We start from the raw sequence: 19,697 nt of genomic DNA on the forward strand, positions 1-19,697 counted from the left end.
TTTAGTTTTTCGTAGTTCCGACACTCGCCGCCAGATGGCGCCACCTGTACCGTTTTGGACCGAATTCGGCAAAAATTGATTTTCTGGCGTTATTAGGCATCAAAACGCATCGAACCCTAATAGAAATTTGTTTCTAAATGCCTCAGGAACCATACTACGTCGTCAATGTGCCGAAATATTCATTTTTTTATTCAGACAGTTCCTATTTCTTAACATTAGATGATAAAGCACAAAGTGTTGTAAATAAAAAAAAATTAATTTTAAAAAAATTGTCGAATATGACAGTTCAAACTCAATGCAAAAGCCATGTTCTAGTGTTTTTCAGTCTAAATAATTTTTTCAGAGTATCAATAAAATGTGAAATTTCTTTATTTATCGACAAAACGTAATTTTCTACTTCGTTAGTTCGGCGCTCGAACGTTAGATAGCATCAGCTGTACATTTTGCAGTCTAGGCGCATGAAATAATAAATCCTAAAATGCATGTAAAAATAAAGCTTCTAAAATGCATTTTACTTTCTAAATTGCTCCACAATAAATTAAGGTCTTTTGTAACTTTGTCATATGTTAAATTAATTAACTTCTTATTACCAGAATATGTATCTAGTATACTTATCATCTATTTGAAAATATATATTGATATACTTGCTATTGTTATATTATTATATTATATTTGTTATAATTAGGATTTAGAAATTTGGAATTTGGAAATTTGAGATTAAGAAATTTATAAACACGGAATTTAAGAATTTAAGAATTTAAAAATTTGAGAATTTAGGGGTGGTAGATTTGGACACTTGGGATTTAAGAATTTGAGAATTTAAGGGTTGTAAATTTGGAAATTTGGGAATTGGGGATTTGAGAATTTGGGAATAGGAGATTTGGAAATTGCAAATTGGAGATTTGAGAATTTGGGGATAGGAGATTTGGAAATTCAAGAATTGGAGATTTGAGAATTAGGGGATAGGAGATTTGGAAATTTAGGACTTAAGAATTTGAGAATTTGAGAATAGAAGATTTGGAAATTTGGGAATTGGGGATTTGAGAACTTGGGAATAGGAGATTTGGAAATTGCCAATTGGGGATTTGAGAAATTGGGGATAGGAGATTTGGAAATTTGGAAATTGGGGATTTGAGAATTTGGGGATAGGAGATTTGGAAATTTGAGAATTTGGGGATAGGAGATTTGGAAACTTAGGACTTAAGAATTTGAGAATTTGAGAATAGAAGATTCGGAGATTTGGGAATTTGGGATTTGAGAATTTGGGAATAGGAGATTTGGAAATTTGAAAATTGGGGATTTGAGAATTTGGGGATAGGAGATTTGGAAATTTGAGAATTTGGGGATAGGAGATTTGGAAATTTGAAAATTGGGGATTTGAGAATTTGGGGATAGGAGATTTGGAAATTTGAAAATTGGGGATTTGAGAATTTGGGGATAGGAGATTTGGAAATTTAGGACTTAAGAATTTGAGAATAGAAGATTCGGAAATTTGGGAATTGGGGATTTGAGAATTTGGGAATAGGAGATTTGAAAATTGCCAATTGGGGATTTGAGAATTTGGGGATAGGGGATTTGAAAATTTGAAAATTGGGGATTTGAGAATTTGGGGATAGGAGATTTGGAAATATGGGAATTGGGAATTTAGTAATTTAGACACTCGTAAATTTGCAAATACAAAAATTCAATAATTTGAAGATTTGTCGCTAATAACCCAAACAGTGGTTGATAAAAAAAAGTGGTTGAAAAAAATTTGAAGATTTGAAAATTTGTAACCTTGAAAGTTTCCAAGTTATAATACAATGTACATAAGTACATATAATATGTATACAAAATATCCTACATCCTACATCTTTCACGCTACATGCAATGTCCCAACCCGTTGTAAGAACCAAATAGACCTTAGTTCCTATCAAAGACCCCGAACAATATAAACCCTTACTCAAAAGCCATAATACATAATTTACATAGTTTCCAATTTATCCGTAACTCATCAATCAGCGCTATTACGTTCCCTAATCGCGATACAAACGCAAATGACCTACTGCTGTTTACAATCAGAAATCCAAATTCGAATCTCTCACTGGTTCCAAACCCCATTCCCTTTTCCTGCTTTCGTTTCATCGTTTCAATAGATCAGGTTCATTATTGTGTATGAAAATCAGTCATGTGTGATAGAATGCAAACAGCCTCAGTCAGTTAATCATGTTATTCTCAGAATCGAAGGAAAAGGGCCAGAAGAAAGGAAAACGGAAGTTCGTCAAGTATTCCAAGAACTGTTTAAACAAGACGCCTCTGAAATATGCTTACAAATATGCTACAGGTAGCCAGGTAAGCCTTGAACGTTCTCGTCTACAAATAATATTCTTTGAGTTGTAACGACGATATTTACTTTGCACTTGTATCGCAGATTGCGCTCAAAAGATGTCCATTTCTTGTAAAGTAACCTCTACCGCTTGGTGCAAATATTACTTCAATGCTGCTAGCAAAATTAATTGCGGTTATGACGGAGTAAGTATTTTACGTTAATTTCTCAAGGAACACTGTATGGATTTAATCCAACAAGATACGTATAAAGTTTGTGTTTGAAAATTTTTACTGAATTTTTTATTGATACAGTTATTAATTGTGATAACTAACTAAAGTTATAATAAAGTAAGTGTTATAGGTAATAATGAGTTTCAATAAAGTAACACAGTATTGTTGATCAATTTTATTTTTTCTGGTAGTGAGTACATATTATGGTAACTATGATGTTTAGGGTATTTTTAATGACCTTCGTCCTGACATTAAGGTTACTCTTTTTAGCGACCTCTAAAAGGATTTAGTAGTGGCTCATTGTGAGTTAGTGTGTTATTATAGAAGATAAAATGCAGTTGTAGTGAAATATTTCGTATTGATGAAAAATACATGTAATATAATATAGTGAGAACATACTAGTGAAATATACTATATTAAAGCACTCTATGAATGTACCTATACTAATAACTTACCAATAATTTACTAATAATTCACTTATGATTAACCCTTTGCACTATTTTGACGAGTCTGCCTCATGACGCACTCGTACTTCGGCCGTGATCAATTTCACTCGAATTTTTAATACGCTTCAATTCGGAGTTTAAGTCCAATTATAATTTGCATAGTCAAAGATTGCATTATAACATATTGACCTAACAGTTCAAAGTTTTTTGTCTAATTTAATATTGTAGCTATAATTATTTAGTTCTGACTGACGCACCTGACAAGTAAGTCATAGTGCAAGGAGTTAATAACATGTATGATTTTTAAAAATTCGCAAAATTATTATAATAGCAGTAGAAAGTCTCATATCGGTGAACATTCACATGAAGATTTCTCAATCTTCACTATAATTAAAAAATCTTAAATCTTCTTCAAAAGCTTGAGTTATCGAGGTTCGACTGCATTATTAATGAAACGAGTTTTATTATTTTTTAATGAGAGGGAAAATGTTTGTGTGAATGAAAATTGAAATGCAGCTATTTAAATCGTTAATTCACGCAAACTGATGAACTAAGCATCACGCACGAAGAATTTTAAAAAGAACTGATTAAAATGCGCGAACGTGTGCTTAATGTTAGTAGGAAATCTCGGCTGTTATTGTATCCCGTAGACAAAGAATTCTAAGCAATTTTTATCGCGACAACTACTCACGCGACGTTTTCACGCGACCGTGTATGTATAGGGTCTCTCTAAAGTCTAACCCATCATTATATTTTGGAAACGGCTTTAAATATGGAAAAATGTTTCAGACAATTGTAGAATATCAAGGAGGATGATGGTAACAATTTGACCTTGATGGTCATTTGAAGGTCAGGTAAACATCTTCGATTTCTTAAATGGAACTCCTCATTTTTTATTACCCTCGAAACCAATTGTTTACCGTTTGTATTGTTAAAGGCGAGGAGATCCGTGGACGAATAGTGTCGTAATTAATTATATACAAAGCACAAAAATTATTTATTTAAGAATGATTACAAAATACAATCAGAATTACGTGAGGAGAATTTAGAGAACAAAATTCAATCGAAACATGCGAACACAAGAAGAAACGAATAATGATGATTAACATCGCTAGATGGAGACAAATGTTAATGCTAATTCGTGTATCGCTCTTATATCATTTTTATCTCCAATATGTATAACCCTTGAAACGTTCTTAAAACACTATGTTTCTTGTGCAAGTCATCCCCAAGATATGAAGCTTCAAAGTTGACACATAAATGGCGTAAATCTGAGCAAGCAACCTTCATGTGGTACACTTTGGATAATGTGAATATTGACAGTATTCTTTCTTTCTTTTCAATTTGAAGCTTTAAGAACGACTTGTACAAAAAAACATAGTGTTTTGAAAATGCTTCGATGAGGATTACAATATGCAATAAAAAATGGAGGGTTCTATTTAAAAAACTAAAGGTGACGTTTTCCTAACCTTCAAACGACCACCCAAGATTAAATTGCTGCCACCATCTTGTGTACTCCTTAATATTTCACAAATTTTGTCTAAAACATTTTTCCATGTTTAATGCTGTTTCCGAAATGTAAAGGTGGGGACAGATTTTAGAAAGATCCTGTATAATGTATGAGAAATGGAAATTACATATGTTAATTGATATTTGTATTCATAATACAGGGAAAAGGAGGAAACGATAAGAATGCGTTGATTTACGTCAAACTTACGAAGTTGCAACTTTAAATGATATAGACGTCCTAGAAACATTTCAGTAATTACTTTTTTTTGTTTCGAAGTTTTAAATATGTTATAAAATAAGAATATTTTATATATATAAGAAGGATATTTTATAGATATTTCTTTTTATAGAAACTGTTAAATATGAATCTTTCGTTGTTTACCTGTTTGTTATTAAATTATTGTTTCTTTTACTATGTAAAATACAAAAGTTAAATTTATTGAGATATACAGAGATTTCAAATTTGTATATTCAGAAATTGGGGCACATAATAATTAATGATATGGGAAGTATAAAATTGAGATGTTAAAAAATTTTCAAATGTAGAAATTTGGAAAAATTGGTAATTTCATAACTAAAGTTCTTCAGTTTTTGTATTTAGAGATGTCACATTTAGGCATATGCATGTTGAATTAAAAAATGTTGAATTTTGATAAATTAATAATTTAGAAGTTTAGAAATTTGGTAGTTTAACAATTTAATAATTTGGAAATTTTGACATTTTACAGTTTGGTAGTTTAAAAATTTAGAACTTTAATACTGAAAATTTTGAAATTTAACATTAAAAATTTCAAAATATGGAAGTTGGAAAATTTGGAAAGTTGGAAACTTAGAAATTTAACAATTTGATAATTTAATAATATGATAATTTGATAATTTGAAAAATAAAAAAATTAAAGAACGAAGGAATTACAGAATAAAAAAATTGAAAATTTTGAAAGTTTAGAAACTTGAGAATTTCAAAATATGGGAATTCGGATGTTTAGTAATTTATAAAATTTAGAAGTTGAATAATTTAATAATTTTACTATTTGATAATTTGGAAATAGAGAAATTTAGAAACACTGAATTTAAAAAATACAGGAACACAAAAATTCATGTTTTCTAAACTTTCAAACTTTTAATCTTAGACTTAGGAATGTTAGATTTAAATATATGAAAATGTTAAATTTAAAAGTGTAAAATTCTGATAATTTGTAAATTTGTAAAATTATAAATTTAATTTTGTAAATTTGTAAATTAATAAAACAGTAAATTTGTAAATTTAATAAATAGCTAATTCAGAAATTTAAAATTTAACGATTTTATCAAGTCTTAAATTTCAAATTTTACAAGTTTATGAATTTGGGAGTTGATATAGTTAGTACAGTTATAAGAAACAAGTTTCGACCAGGAACAAGTTTTTATTAGGAACAAGTTATTCTATATATAAACTTGTATGTTCCACAAACAATATTCTAATAAACAAGAAACTGTTTTCTTGAAGAGATTATCTTTAGCTTTTACAGTTTTATTTATGTCATTGTTTAATTACTAAAATACTTTCAAACGTTATTGTGTCTTCACAATTGTATTAAGCTAACGCCATAAGATTGCATCGCTAGTGCAAAACGTTAACGTCTTAAACGTGAAATTATAATGCAAGATATGTGAAGCAGAACAGAGAATAAGAAAATTTATCAGATCTCTTCTGCATTATTTTGCAACATTTATAACTAAAATATAATTACATTAATTACAGAGTAATATCAATTTTACAGTACATTAATTACTAATCATAAAACATTCATGAAAGTCAGAAGAAAGTTCGAGTAAAGTAGTTATGTTTGTGATAAGGAAGATTTTCCTCTTTCACATTTTTTATCTTTTTTGTGAAGGAGTCATATAATGTCGTTTATCTTTTCCTGTTTCGTTCAGCAAACTGTTGATAGCAAAACATCAGTGACAGTTCGCCTTGCCTTTGAACTTATGATGAAAATTTCAATCATTTTATGTGAACTGATCCGTAATTCTCGTTCAAGTAGCTAAACTATATTTTAGAAAATCGGCTGAAAGTTCCTTTTCCTCCTCGTCTTCGGAAATACTAATTTTCTCATCTTCGTGCACTTGTTCTACTAATTTTTTCAAAGGTCAACACAGGTGACTAAATACTGAAAGCATGATTTTTAGCGACCCTGGCGGAAAATTAATAAGCCTCGGCGATTTTTGTTTATCTTACGTTGTTTTGGTCAGGAGAGACAAGAATAGTACGAATTTGCTTTCCAAAAATGAGAAAAAATGCGACTTTGTTTTGCCAGGACTTTGCGGCTGAAAAACATTATCTTATCACGATTTCTCTTCCAAAATATTCTTTGTATAATTCTTCAGTACGGTAGACCTGATTTTGCAATCTTACCCTTAAAACTTCACGAAAAGGAAACATGCAAGTTTTCATACAAGAAATTTGTTCACGTACCATTTTTTCAAGAAAGCGCTCTTTACCGCACCGAAGAATTATACAAAGAATATTTTGGAAAATAAATCATGACAAAATATTGTTTCTTGGCTTTGTCCTGGTGAAACGACATCGTCTTTTTCCACATATTTGAAAACCAAATATCTACTATCCTTGTTTCGCCTGGCCAATATACAATGAGATGAACAAGGATAACCGAAGCTAATTTTCCACCAGAGGCCCCAAAGATCTCCAAAAATAATACTTAAAGTATTCGGTCACCAAAGTTAACCTTTTAGATCGTCGTTAGAAAGATTTCCACCTGTTGTAACTTGTAACAATTCTTCAATATCCTGCGCATTTATTATCCAACCCTTCACTAGTTAGCTTGACAATTTGGACTTTGGTCCCCCTTCTGGCTTTCAAGCTCTGATTTCTTTGAAATGTTTTAAGTGGAAAAGAATTGATTTTATTTTTAACTTTTAGATACACAATGTATTTATTCCTTTTCTTTTGTATCAATGTATGTATAACTCACTTTGCTTCGCTTCCAAACTCTGGTTTGGGAGAAGGCTTTCGGCATTCTTACGGTTTTGCATACTTCATGCGTATGGGTGCTTTTATCCCTATAACTTTTGTTGGAGTAGGAAATTTGAACGTTTGACAGTTTTTGTGTTGCCAATCGTTGACGAAAGGTATGGAACGAAAAAACCCATATCCTTCCGGTACGTCGGGAGGTGCCCAAACCTTTTGACGAGTTAGCAAGTGAGTCAGTGGGATTTTATTAGTCGGTCTATCTGCTTAGCAGAGTTAAAAATAAATGTCGCTTGCAAGACTCAATAAGAGAATGTTCATGAAATTTGCGTGTTTATTTTTGAAAAAAGGATAATGTCAATAATCAGATTTACTTTTGGTAATAATTGGAATATTTAAAAATTGTCGTCTAAATTAGAAAATAGTGGTGAAATTTCACAGCCAATTAATTCTTAAAATTTTGCTCGTTGAATAACATATAACTATCGTAGAACTCTTTGAGAAATTGTATTTTTTGTGCATTTGTCATAACAGAGAATGAGCAATTCATCTGGTGAACCAATTATAGGAAGTGCAACATAAAATTGTCCATGTGAAAATGTATGTATCTGATCTGACCTCTGAACCTGTATAGTTTCTTTGTTCTGGTGTAAATTTTTTTGGCTGTCCATGCACGTGAAATTGTGGTTAAGGTGACATTTGTGGTATTTCTTTAATTTCGATCACCACAAAACCGATCCTAAAACCATTTACAGTATCGGACCACTGTGCCTTTCATGAAGAATTCAGTAGCTTTTGCATAATGACACAACATACATAAAATTGAACTCAGATTTGCACAACAAGATTGATTAAAATTTTGCAGTGTAATACTAAAATACAGTTACGCGTACTGTACTAAATATAGACTGCGGAATAAACCACAATGGTAAAAAAATACAAAATGGCTACTGATGTCAACGTTTCCTCCTTTCATATGGGATTCGTAGGATAGTCGGTTATTATGTTGGTTCAGGAATTCCCAACATACTCATTCAGTTACAAAAAAAAGAAACAGGAATTCATATGATGTAATTGATTACACTTTATTGAGAAATATTACCTTCGTATCGATATTAATGACGAACGATTACGTGAAGAGTTTGATGACCTAATACGAAGGTTAATCACGTATTTATAATGTTTTGCTGCAATACTGGAGGAAAATTACTTATTCATGTTATTATAGTGATGAGTGACGTTTTGATCAAATTTTAGTGGAATAAAAATTTATTTATTTAAACTAATTATCAATCGTTTTGTTGTTGCAATTATTTCTTATTTCAATTATAATTAAACTAACAATTTTTTATTACTTATTATTATTTGCTATTCGCGTTTTTCTATTTACGACGAAATGTTCATGGTTTTTAGGTTACTATGTTCAATTTTTTTTTCATCTTAATTTGTAATTAAATAGTCGTTGACTTCAACTATTAGTTTGAAAATTTATAAATTATTTTTTAAATGTATGATCGTGTTTACTCATTTAATTGTGAATTGCAAGGTTTATATTGCTGACGCTGTTTTAATATTACAATAGCGATTGGAATTTCATATATGGTTTTAGGATTACACAGAGCAAGTTTTTGCTCTCGATTTTCGATTTAGAAATTTGAGAACTTGTGGATTTGAAAATTTGGGATATTTAAGGTTTAGGGATTTGAGGATGTGAGGATTTGGAAATTTTTGATTTGGGTATTTGTGCATTTGGGATTCTAGGAAATTGGGAATGTGGTAATTTGGGAACTTGGGAATTTTTAAATTTGTGATTTAGAAATTTGGGAATTTGATAATTTGGAGATTTGGTAATTTAGTAATTTGGTAATTTGGTAATTTGGTAATTTGGTAATTTGGTAATTTGGAGATTTGGTAATTTGGAGATTTGGTAATTTGGAGATTTGATAATTTAGTAATTTGGTAATTTGGTAGTTTGGAGATTTGGTAATTTGGAGATTTGATAATTTAGTAATTTGGTAATTTGGTAGTTTGGAGATTTGGTAATTTGGTAATTTAGTAATTTAGTAATTTAGTAATTTAGTAATTTGGTAATTTAATAATTTGGTAATTTGGTAATTTGGTAATTAGTTAATTTGGAAATTTGTATATGAAACTTAGAAAGTTTAAGATTTTGAGATTTTTAATTCATAAATTAAAAAATTTGAAAATTTCATAACTTAGGTTTGGAAATTTGCAAGTCAAATATTTAAATATTTGAGAATTTGTAAATTTGTGGATATTAGAAGATAAGTCTTTGTAAATTTATAAATTTAGGTATTTACAAATTTTGGAATTGGAGAACTTGAAAATATTGTACTTTTAAAAATGTAGAAATGTCCTTAACAATGTTATATTCACAAAATGTAATCATTGAGTAGTTCCTGAAGTACTCAAAATATGATCATCTAAATATTCCAACGCAAATTATGTCTTCTTTGTTAACATTAAAAGCTATTTTTAACAACACTGTGCAAACACAATGCCTGCTTCGTTACTTCAGATAAGAATTTTGAAATCTATTACATAAAGTTTGTACGAATTCTAATATTAAAATAAAAATACACATACATATACGTTATTGTGTAAAATAATCAATGTACCAAAAACAAGAATAAAATTATCAATACTTCTTAAAAGAACTAACGTTACAGTATCAATCCACACATTCAAAGGAACAAGTAAAATTTTTATTAACATAAAGCGTACAATAACACATTTGAACACACAGTATTTTAAAAATACATGACACACATGCTGATGTACGCAAATATGCGCAAAATCTTAAAATGTAACAAAGCTATAATTATAAAAATAATCGAAGAAAACATTTGAACTAAAGATTTAATTTTTAAACAAAATTCCATCGTTTCATTTCTCAATTCCTCAACAAAGAAGAATCTTCAGATAACAAGAATCTCGAATAAATTATACAAAAACAGTAGATTCAGCAAATCTAAGAAAACAGTAGTATATCTTCAGCGCGTTCTAGCAATTCATACTATACGGTAGCCACCCGCGACTCCGATCGTGGCAATCACAATTTTTCTAGACTTATCAATCATGCAGACGCGTGCACTGTCGCAATTGCACCGATGTGACATTCGTCCAGAAGGTGACTCATTGGAACCGGGTTTGCAAGATGTGGTGTTGGGGAGAGCCATCGCGCGAAACACGTCAAACCGTGTCTTTTTCTTCCTCCTGCAATCCTGAGACAGGGGTCTGGATCATACGGATGAAGCGTTGAAAGAGGAAGCATCGGGGATGCCCCACTACTATGAATACCTGCCTCGCGATACAAAGCAAGTGACACAAATGCCGGGTGGTCTTTAACTGGATCGTTCCACAAGGTTTTACTTCGCGTAAAATTGTGAGTAGAACTCGTAAAAATCTCGAGGTTCGAAAAAGTGATTCCCCGTGTGGTTTTCCGTCCGTTGAATCGCAAATGACGATCCTCGGTGTGTGTGATCGAAAGACTCCGCGCGACTCATTCTGTGCTCCGGCGACAGCAAGATTTGGTGTGTCTAGCGCTCATCGTTAGAGTCCAAGGTTCGCCTAGTGATAATTGTGACAGTGATTGGTTTATCGAGCCTGGGAAAATTCGCGACGCCGACGTCTCCAGTTGATGGATGAACGATCACAGGAATTGAAAACCGGTTGTCATCGAATCATCGAAGTTTACGGGATGCGTTTGACAGGTTATCGGTTCGCTGAGAAAGTCGGACAAAACGCGCGTGAAGAGAAAGCTATTGTGATTTTGCGATCGAGGAAAACCATGGTCACTGCTGATTTTCCTTCGAATGTTTTTGCTGCACGTGCTAGTGCGACGTTCGATCTTTGACAAAGGTTATCGCTTACTGAGGTAAGCATTTTTCTGATACTTGATCCTTGAAACTTGCGGCACGAATTGACTTCGTCAATTAAGTTTCGTCTTTATCTCGGTTCACATTGTGGTCGCTGCGTTTCCTATTTGAGAGTTATCGAGGTTCTTGTTTAAAGCTGAACAACTCTTCATTTCCTTCACACGGACACTTAGGTTATTTCATTTGGTTTGTATGACATAAGTTTTGTACGAAGTATCACGAATTTCTGAGATATCATTTAAAATTCTGTTTCTAATAATTCAGAACATTTTGTACAAAATTACATAATATTTAAACGTTCTGTTTAAAAATTGGGTACTCAATGAGTTTATGTGTAACTTTTAAATCATATAATTTTTTTAACTTTATTTTTTTAAATCATATATTTTATGAAGAATTGTTATATACAAACATTGCATAGTTTCAAAAAAGATATTAAGTTTTAAGCTTTTTGTACTTGCAGTTGTTTTTGAAATTTGGAGATGAATTTTGTTTTCGGAATCTAAATAAAATTTTTGGTCAGATTATAGTGACAAATAGAGTGTATGGTATTTGGAATAGTGATTTAATCATAATTTAGTATAATAACAGGAAATTTAGAAAATAATAGTTTTGAGAAATTGTAGTATGTATTTCTGCAAAACAAGGAAGAAATTTTAGTTAGAATTGTTAATTTCGTTAACACCAATGTTATTAAAATTTTCTAGTTCCGAAATTTTTAATTTTTCATTGCATAAATTTAAAAAATGTTTAATTGTCACATTTTTTGAATTGTTTAATACGAAGTTAATTTTGAAATTTGTAAGTTAAGATGTCAAATCTCTAAATCAATAAATTTTCAAATCCTTAAATCTGCAAACTGGTAAATTATTTAATTACTACATTACAAAACTTCAAAATTTTCGTATCTCCAAATTATTAAATTGTTAGATTACTAAATTTTTAAATCTCTAAATTACTGAATTGCTAAAGTACTAAATTTTGAAAAGCTGTATTAAAAGTTTTGGAATTAGAAAATTAAAAATTTTTAATTTATCAAATTTTCAAATTATGATATCATGAAAGTTGTAAATTTCCAGTTTCGAAATCCTTAAATTCTGAAACTGTTAGTTGCCACGTCATTAGGTTTCCAAATTCTTAATTCTTTAAAATAGTAAATTTTCAAATATTCAATGTTAGTAACTAACGAATTCTTAAATTTTTAGAATTTCAATAAAAAAATTTAGAAATTTAGGAATAAAATATTTCTTGTTTTCACATTGTAATATTCTCAAATTTGTATATTTATATATTATGAAATTCATAAAATCCTACACTTTCAAATTGCAAACTTTTCAAATTTATAAGCAGTAAAATATAGAAATTATGAGTTACTAAATTGTAAAAATTTTAAATTCCTAAGTTGCTAAATTTTTAAATTTAAATTTTGTAAAATTTCTAAATCTTGCAGTTTTCAAATTCCTGATTTGTTAAATAGGAATTAAGTAACATTTGACACGAATTCCCTTATTTGTAATTCTTAAGTTGTTAAATTGAAAAATTTTCATTTTGTAAAATTTCCAAATTTTGTAATTTTCAAATTCTTGATTTGTTAAATAGAAATTACGTCATACTTGACGCGAATTCTCTTATTTCAGCACATGTTATAATTCTGCAAAATTAGGATTTGCAGTCGCAATAATTATTTGTATAATTATATCAAATCAATGTTTCAAAACGTTGACTTACAAATCCCTACAATACACTCACAATTGAAATTCACTAAAGAGGAGTAATATATTTATTTTCAACCAAAGTGCAATTTGTGCAAATCAATCAATAATCATACCAGATGTAAATATCAAGTATTCTAATATTAGTTTCCAAAATTTGAAAAAGTAGATCATCCCAGAATATTAATACTCGATAATAAAAAGAATGACACATAAGTACAAATTTCACTACTATGTCTTCATTGTATCACAACGAAACATTTGCATATTTTTTCCCAGAAAATGGTTGAAAAACGTCTAAAAATTATTGACAAATGTACAATTTCCCTAAACTAACATATAATAACAAAATTCGTAAATAATTTAATATATCAGTTGATTGCCACACGAATTTACAAGGAAATCCTCAGACCACGTAAAATAATGAAAAAAAATATTTAAATACGTTAATAATACAATTCTGCAATAAATAAAGCACACAGAAAATACCCTAAAATACCTGAAAAACATCAATATGTACCACAGTATACAGCCAAACAAAGCGTAGGAAAACCTAGATTAAAAAAAAAAGAAAAAAACTGAATTAAATAAATGTAAAGTAAATTTAATGTAATTGAAACAACTTTTTATATTATATTTTACACTGTCAGTCTCCAGTATGTGATGCAGTCTGAACGGAAAGTCCAGTGTCAGTTACCGACGTCTGACGTGGCACTCAATGCTCCATACAATAATTCGTTATACCTGACCAAATCGTGCAACCAGTAATCACCATTGAAATCATGCAAGTCAGTCCTTAAAAGTTCATTTAGAAGTTGCAAATTCATGTTGCAGGGTACCAGGATGATTAGCATGATCGTCCAGGTGGCGCTGTTGATGCACTTCCTGCAGCTGATCGTCCAAGTAGCCGGTCAATCGCCGTGTCCCAACTATTTCCGGTATATCCAGGACGATTTCACGAATGAAGTGACTGGTTTCATCGAGATACCATCGCCCCCAAAAGGAGTCGCTTTGCACATAAGCGTCAGTTTAAGCATCGCTGTTGCATTGCCCTCGGTAAATGGCACCTCTTTCATGAAAATTACTTCTTACTTTACCAAACGTATAATAACTCTAAAATAAACATCAGTCTCCATTTCTTTGCTGTCTTTCATCATCAGATTTAAAATTAAATCATCGCTTTAATTTTTAAATTAAATCATCGTTTTAATTTTAAGTCTGACATCAAGATGGTAGTTCGCTGAAAATGGGTGGAACAGAGATTTAACGATAGCACGTTTCTCTATTAAACAAAGTAAAATTTATTGTTGTTCGATCATTGGTAATTGGTTTCCAGAAAATTTGTCAGTATGTGAATGCAGAGAATTTCATGAACGCTTAGTTACGAGAAGTGTGTCACCGCAAAATGCAACAGATAAGGTATCTGTTATTGAAAACCCAGTAGAATTGTAATCATTACTTTTGTGTTTTCTCAGAACGCGGGTAATACCAGATTCTCTTGTGAAATTAAGGGTTACGTCAAACTTGCAACAATGTCTTTTTTATGGATGAGCATTTAGTTTCCTCGTTTAGAAAAGATATATCACCGAGAGAAATATGGCTGTCGATATATGTTATCCTCGATGCGAAAGTTAGCAATATACTTGGAATAAACAATTTTCATACAAAATTTTGTTTTCAAGAACATTATATTTGTTTGTCATGTTTATATAATTTTTAGTGTATCTTTTGCTGTTATTATTTGTACGATTTGGTATTTTGAGAGATCATAAACTTAAAAACTTTCATTATCATTTAAAAATTTGTAGATCTGTGGATTTGAGAACTTAAAAGCCTAAAAATTTACACATTCGAGCATTTGAAAACATAGTTAACTTGGTAATTTTACAATTACATGAATGTTCGCTCCGATTTACGTCTTTTTTAACTTACGTCAAGTAATCTCAAAATAATTAATGAGTATAACATAAGTGAGGGATATGAATATATCATTTATGCAAGGTCAGAAGCTACAGAACACCAATTATTTAAAGCTAGATTATTCAAACCATTGTGCTAACCTATCTTTCATCTTCGCTATTGTCACCGGCTTTGTTCATCACATGTACAAATCACATGTACGAAAGGTATATGTTCTTTCATTCACATAGGACACACGCAAAATAAAAAATTAACATCAACCGTATCGAAATGAAGTTCCAGATTAACGTGCACATACGTAGAATGTAAACTGATTAATAAATCAATGCAACGTTATTATGTTCCAGAAATATGTTGGTCGACTCGAATTAGCACAATCGAGAGAACAATCGCTGAAAGCAGTGAGGCAGGGCTGGCCCCTGACGTATAAAATCCGTTTTCCTCTTCGACGACCGATTCCTGTCTTAACTGGGTTATGGTTCAATAACCAGTTGATATGTTCCGGTCAACGTGGTATGTACAGTTTACTATAGAACCTTACTGTTCGTCGCTGCGAACAATGTTACAGAAATTATATCAGTAGCCTCAATATTGCAGTAAATCAGAAACCAAACGAAGGAATTAAACGCGCAATTATGATTTATTTCATAAAATGTTAAACAGCTATGAAGAAGAAGAAGAACAAACAAGTTTTATTTAAAAAAAAGTAACATCAACAACTTTATTGAATAAAAAGAGTCTAATTTTAAACGAAACGAATTTTTTAAAATAAATTTTTCATTTTAATAAAGCCTGCAAATCTCTGTCTGAGATATTTGACTATAGTTTTGAAAACGAATTGTTCTGACACTTTTTCTTGATTGAAATGTAGAATCAAAATTGACAGCTCATTGATGAGCGTTTTTGCTAGTTAGTTTTTCAAAATTTAGACATCCCCTAGTTTCAATTTCACGGGTTTCCAAAATTTTACCTATGACTTCTACAATATTTTTCGTGTACTTAATATCTCGTGTCCTTAGTATCCTCCCACGTCGTTAATATCTTTAGTATTATTTCATATCATTGATATTTTTAATATCCTTTCATATCGTTATCCTTAGTATCTTTTCGTATCGTTAATATCCGTAGTATTATTTCGTATAGTAATATTCTTAATATTTCTCCGTATCGTTAATATCTTTAATATCCTTTCGCATCGTTGATATCCTTAATATCCTTTCGCATCGTTAATATCAGTATCCTGAATATATGTTATCTTCAATATTCATCATTTCAAATTTTTGTTGCTGCTAAACACGTCGTTTACTGCGGCAGAGATAGCAGTAGTTATACAGGATGTTTCCACTCTTGTATCCCAATTGAAAAAGAGAAAAATCTACGTGAAGTAAACCAAGAATAAAATTTGTTCACATGGAGCTTCAATTACGAAAAATCTTAGTTTGTACAGAGTTCAAGTATTTATAAAGCAATTTGTTCACGATTACACAGAGATTATTCAAAATTATACAAAGAATATTTTGAAAAAGAACTCATGACAATATATGTTTTGTTCACCAAGTATGTAAAACCATGTATAGTTTTAAAATGCTTGCAAAACGAAGTCGCATATATGTACACTTTTTAAAACCAAATTTACTGTCTTCGTCCCTCCTGACTAAAATATAAATATAGATCGGTTATTAATTTTCCGTCAAAGTCATTAAGAATCATACTCAGTGTCACCAGAGTTGACTCTTAAAGACAAAAGTATAGCTCTATACTATACTGTAGTGCTATTTTTCAAAATTGCTATATTTTACTGTTTCAGCAACCGGGCCAATCGTAACAACAATCGTTTTGAACCACACACTGTATCCACCAGGGGTGCTGCCTCTTTCCGAGGACCAAGGGAATGTGATTCCAAATTACCCTAAGACAGAGACTCAGCCTGTACAGCCTGTACAACCTATGCAGCCTGTACAGCCTGCGGAACCTGTTACACCTGCACCGACATTTCTCGAACCTTTTTCACCACCGAACAGAGTGAACACAGTGTTAACTGATACACCCAGACCACCTCCCAACAAGGATTCTAACAACTTAGAATGTGGACGTCCCAATAACACGAACAAAATTAACCCTTTAGTTGCTGGAGGTATAAAAACATCCCCTGGACAGTGGCCCTGGCTGGCTGCAATTTTTATTGTTAAATACGACTTTGAATTCCAATGCGCGGGTTCATTGGTCTCCAATAAGCATATCATCACTGGTAGGTCAAATTAATTAATAGTAGCTTACTAATCATAAGTTTCTAACTTATACACTGAATAACTGCTTAATTATAACTGTTTAATTTTTTGTATTATTATCTTGAAACAGTGCTTTATTTTTATTATCGTAAAAGGATTTTCTTACAAAAACTTTATAAAGCTTCCAAATTTAATTTTCTAGCAAATGAAATCGTAACTGAACAAATTTTATTTTACACGTTAAACTCATTTTTGTACATAAAATCATCTTAATCCTTGCATTATCAAAACTGGGACATCGTGTATAATAAGAATTGCATAATTTTAATAGATGTGTTTGGAGCAATGCAGATTTTGTTTCATTATATCCGTTAACATTTGTGGAAGAACCTAAAAAATTGTTTACTCTGAAAACCGTCTTGAAAGTTGTATTTTATTAAAAATAGAAAAGAAATATATCCGAACTGAATTAGTCGATTAATTCGGTAACCTTCGTTTCTCAGGTAGTAAAAAAGTCAATATCTACTTAAGAATACAGATATTTTATAGATAGAACGTTCCAATGTTAAGTGACCATGATCTTGAAGGTTAAAGTCCTTCTACCGACGTTTTTAACTTTATCCTTTCATTTTTCAGCCGCACACTGCTTTCAATTAAATGACATGAACCTACCTGTGGGCACCTTGTTGGTGACCTTGGGTCGTTATCGACTTCGGGACTGGAGAGAACAGGGTTCAGTAAACCGAGAAGTGGCCGAATATAAACTTCATCCTGATTTTAATCCGAGTGGCAACGCGGATGCTGACCTGGCCGTGCTGATTCTGCGAGAAAGCGTGGAATACAGCGTGGCGATTAAACCGATTTGTCTTTGGTCCGGATCTATCAATCTGGAGAACGTTGTTGGCAAGGCTGGATACGTGGTGGGTTGGGGACGCGATGAATTTGGGAATCCATATGTTCAAGAACCTCGACAGACAAAGGCACCGATAGTATCTCAGGTAAAGTTAGCTTCTACAAGCTTTATGTACATTGTTTACACTTTATAGTAAAACCATGATATAAGTTTGGACACGAAACAGAAAACTGTTAAAAATCTATCGGTAAAAATTTAATAATAATTAAATAATTAAATAAGAATTCAAAAAAATATTTTAGACTCACATTAGTGTTACTTTCTTCCTAATGATGGGGATAATTCTGTCACTTATATCAAGGCTTTACTATAACCCGATATGAAGAGTTAATTCTACCTCGAAATACTTATAATTTAAAATAGCAGCTTGCAAATGGTGGGAAATATTGTATTAATAATACATTTATATATATTTTTGAAATCATGTTATTTTTTTAACAAATTATCTGTTACAAACTTGCTTATGTACTGCAAAGATATAAGCATTCACGTATGAACAAATTTATCATAAAAAAATAAATAGTCTCTCAAATATTTTATAAAATATGATATACATATAATTCCAAATTTAAGGTGTTTTCGCACCTTCAAAGTAGACAATAGCAAATAATCATTTTTTCAAATATTACAGGAAGTTTGTCTTTGGAGCAACACAGATTTTGTTTCATTTACCTCAAACCGAACGTTCTGTGCTGGTTTAAGAAACGGAAGTGGTCCTTGCAATGGAGACAGCGGAAGTGGTTTTGTGATGTATGATAACAACAAGGATCGTTATTTTCTTCGCGGAGTCGTCTCGAGATCACTTTTGGACGGCAGTACAATGTCCTGCGATCTAAAGCAATACGTCGTCTACGTGGACGTCGCCAAACACTTAGACTGGATAAAAGAGCAGATCTCCACGTAGATTATTGCGTGATTACTGATCTGTAACAATAAATATGCTAGTCGATCAGCTTTCTTGTATAAATTATTTTAATGACACCAGAACCCAGGATAGACTTTAACTTGTAAGATAATTTGTACGATTTGTAAGATTGATCAAAGATATTTGTATCACTTTGTGTACCCTCGTCTTAAAATATTTTACATCTTTGTTATATTACGAGTAAATGGAAAGATCAGAGCGCTTACAGTAAGTCTTCCGGTAATATTAAATATTCTTGTCTTAATTATTTTTTAACTGCGTTTGATTAATCGCTTGTGTAATGCTCTCCGTATCAGTATTTATATCGGTGATCGATTATATGTACAAAAGTTTTATTTATCTGTAAGAATAATGGTGCGTGATGTAATTTAATAGCGCTATATTTTATTCGCATGCGTACTATTTATTATTGACATAGTTTTCATTCATTACATTTTGTAAAATAAATTTAACACATAACTCTATCAAAACGTTTTTTCTCTATTTTAATAATTATATTGTATATTTCTTTATTTTTTTCTCGCACATCTTTCAATAATATTGTACATAGTTTTAGATAGAATTCTGTAGGGAACACTTTGTCACTTACTTTAAGATCGATATAAAATTGTTTATAATAAACGTTTGTACTTTTTCTTA

The 19,697-nt window shown here is 31.0% G+C and overlaps 1 protein-coding gene and 1 long non-coding RNA gene across 6 annotated transcripts; one reads left to right on the plus strand and one right to left on the minus strand.

The window, feature by feature from the left end:
- The first annotated feature begins 1,911 nt into the window (after positions 1–1,911).
- LOC100877888 (serine protease gd) lies at positions 1,912–19,087 on the plus strand. 5 transcript variants are annotated; one of them, XM_076540934.1, is made up of 7 exons: positions 1,913–2,331; positions 2,411–2,511; positions 13,907–14,128; positions 15,340–15,505; positions 16,800–17,240; positions 17,857–18,218; positions 18,765–19,087. In XM_076540934.1, the coding sequence occupies exons 2-7, from the start codon at positions 2,425–2,427 to the stop codon at positions 19,035–19,037; spliced, it is 1,551 nt and encodes a 516-aa protein (XP_076397049.1). In that variant the 5' UTR covers positions 1,913–2,331; positions 2,411–2,424; the 3' UTR covers positions 19,038–19,087. The 5 variants fall into 5 exon arrangements, with proteins under 5 accessions (XP_076397061.1, XP_076397049.1, XP_012143735.1 ...); XM_076540946.1 differs by lacking the exon at positions 13,907–14,128 and having other exon boundaries at positions 1,912–2,331; XM_012288345.2 differs by lacking the exons at positions 1,913–2,331; positions 2,411–2,511 and adding an exon at positions 11,142–11,359.
- LOC143265984 (uncharacterized) lies at positions 10,124–10,914 on the minus strand. The gene is made up of 2 exons (XR_013040850.1): positions 10,787–10,914; positions 10,124–10,719 (listed from the first exon to the last, which is right to left on the minus strand). It is a non-coding gene; the product is annotated as an uncharacterized LOC143265984 (long non-coding RNA).
- Positions 19,088–19,697: the final 610 nt, after the last annotated feature.

Source organism: Megachile rotundata, chromosome 2 (assembly GCF_050947335.1).
Source record: "Megachile rotundata isolate GNS110a chromosome 2, iyMegRotu1, whole genome shotgun sequence".
Lineage (NCBI taxonomy): Eukaryota > Metazoa > Arthropoda > Insecta > Hymenoptera > Megachilidae > Megachile > Megachile rotundata.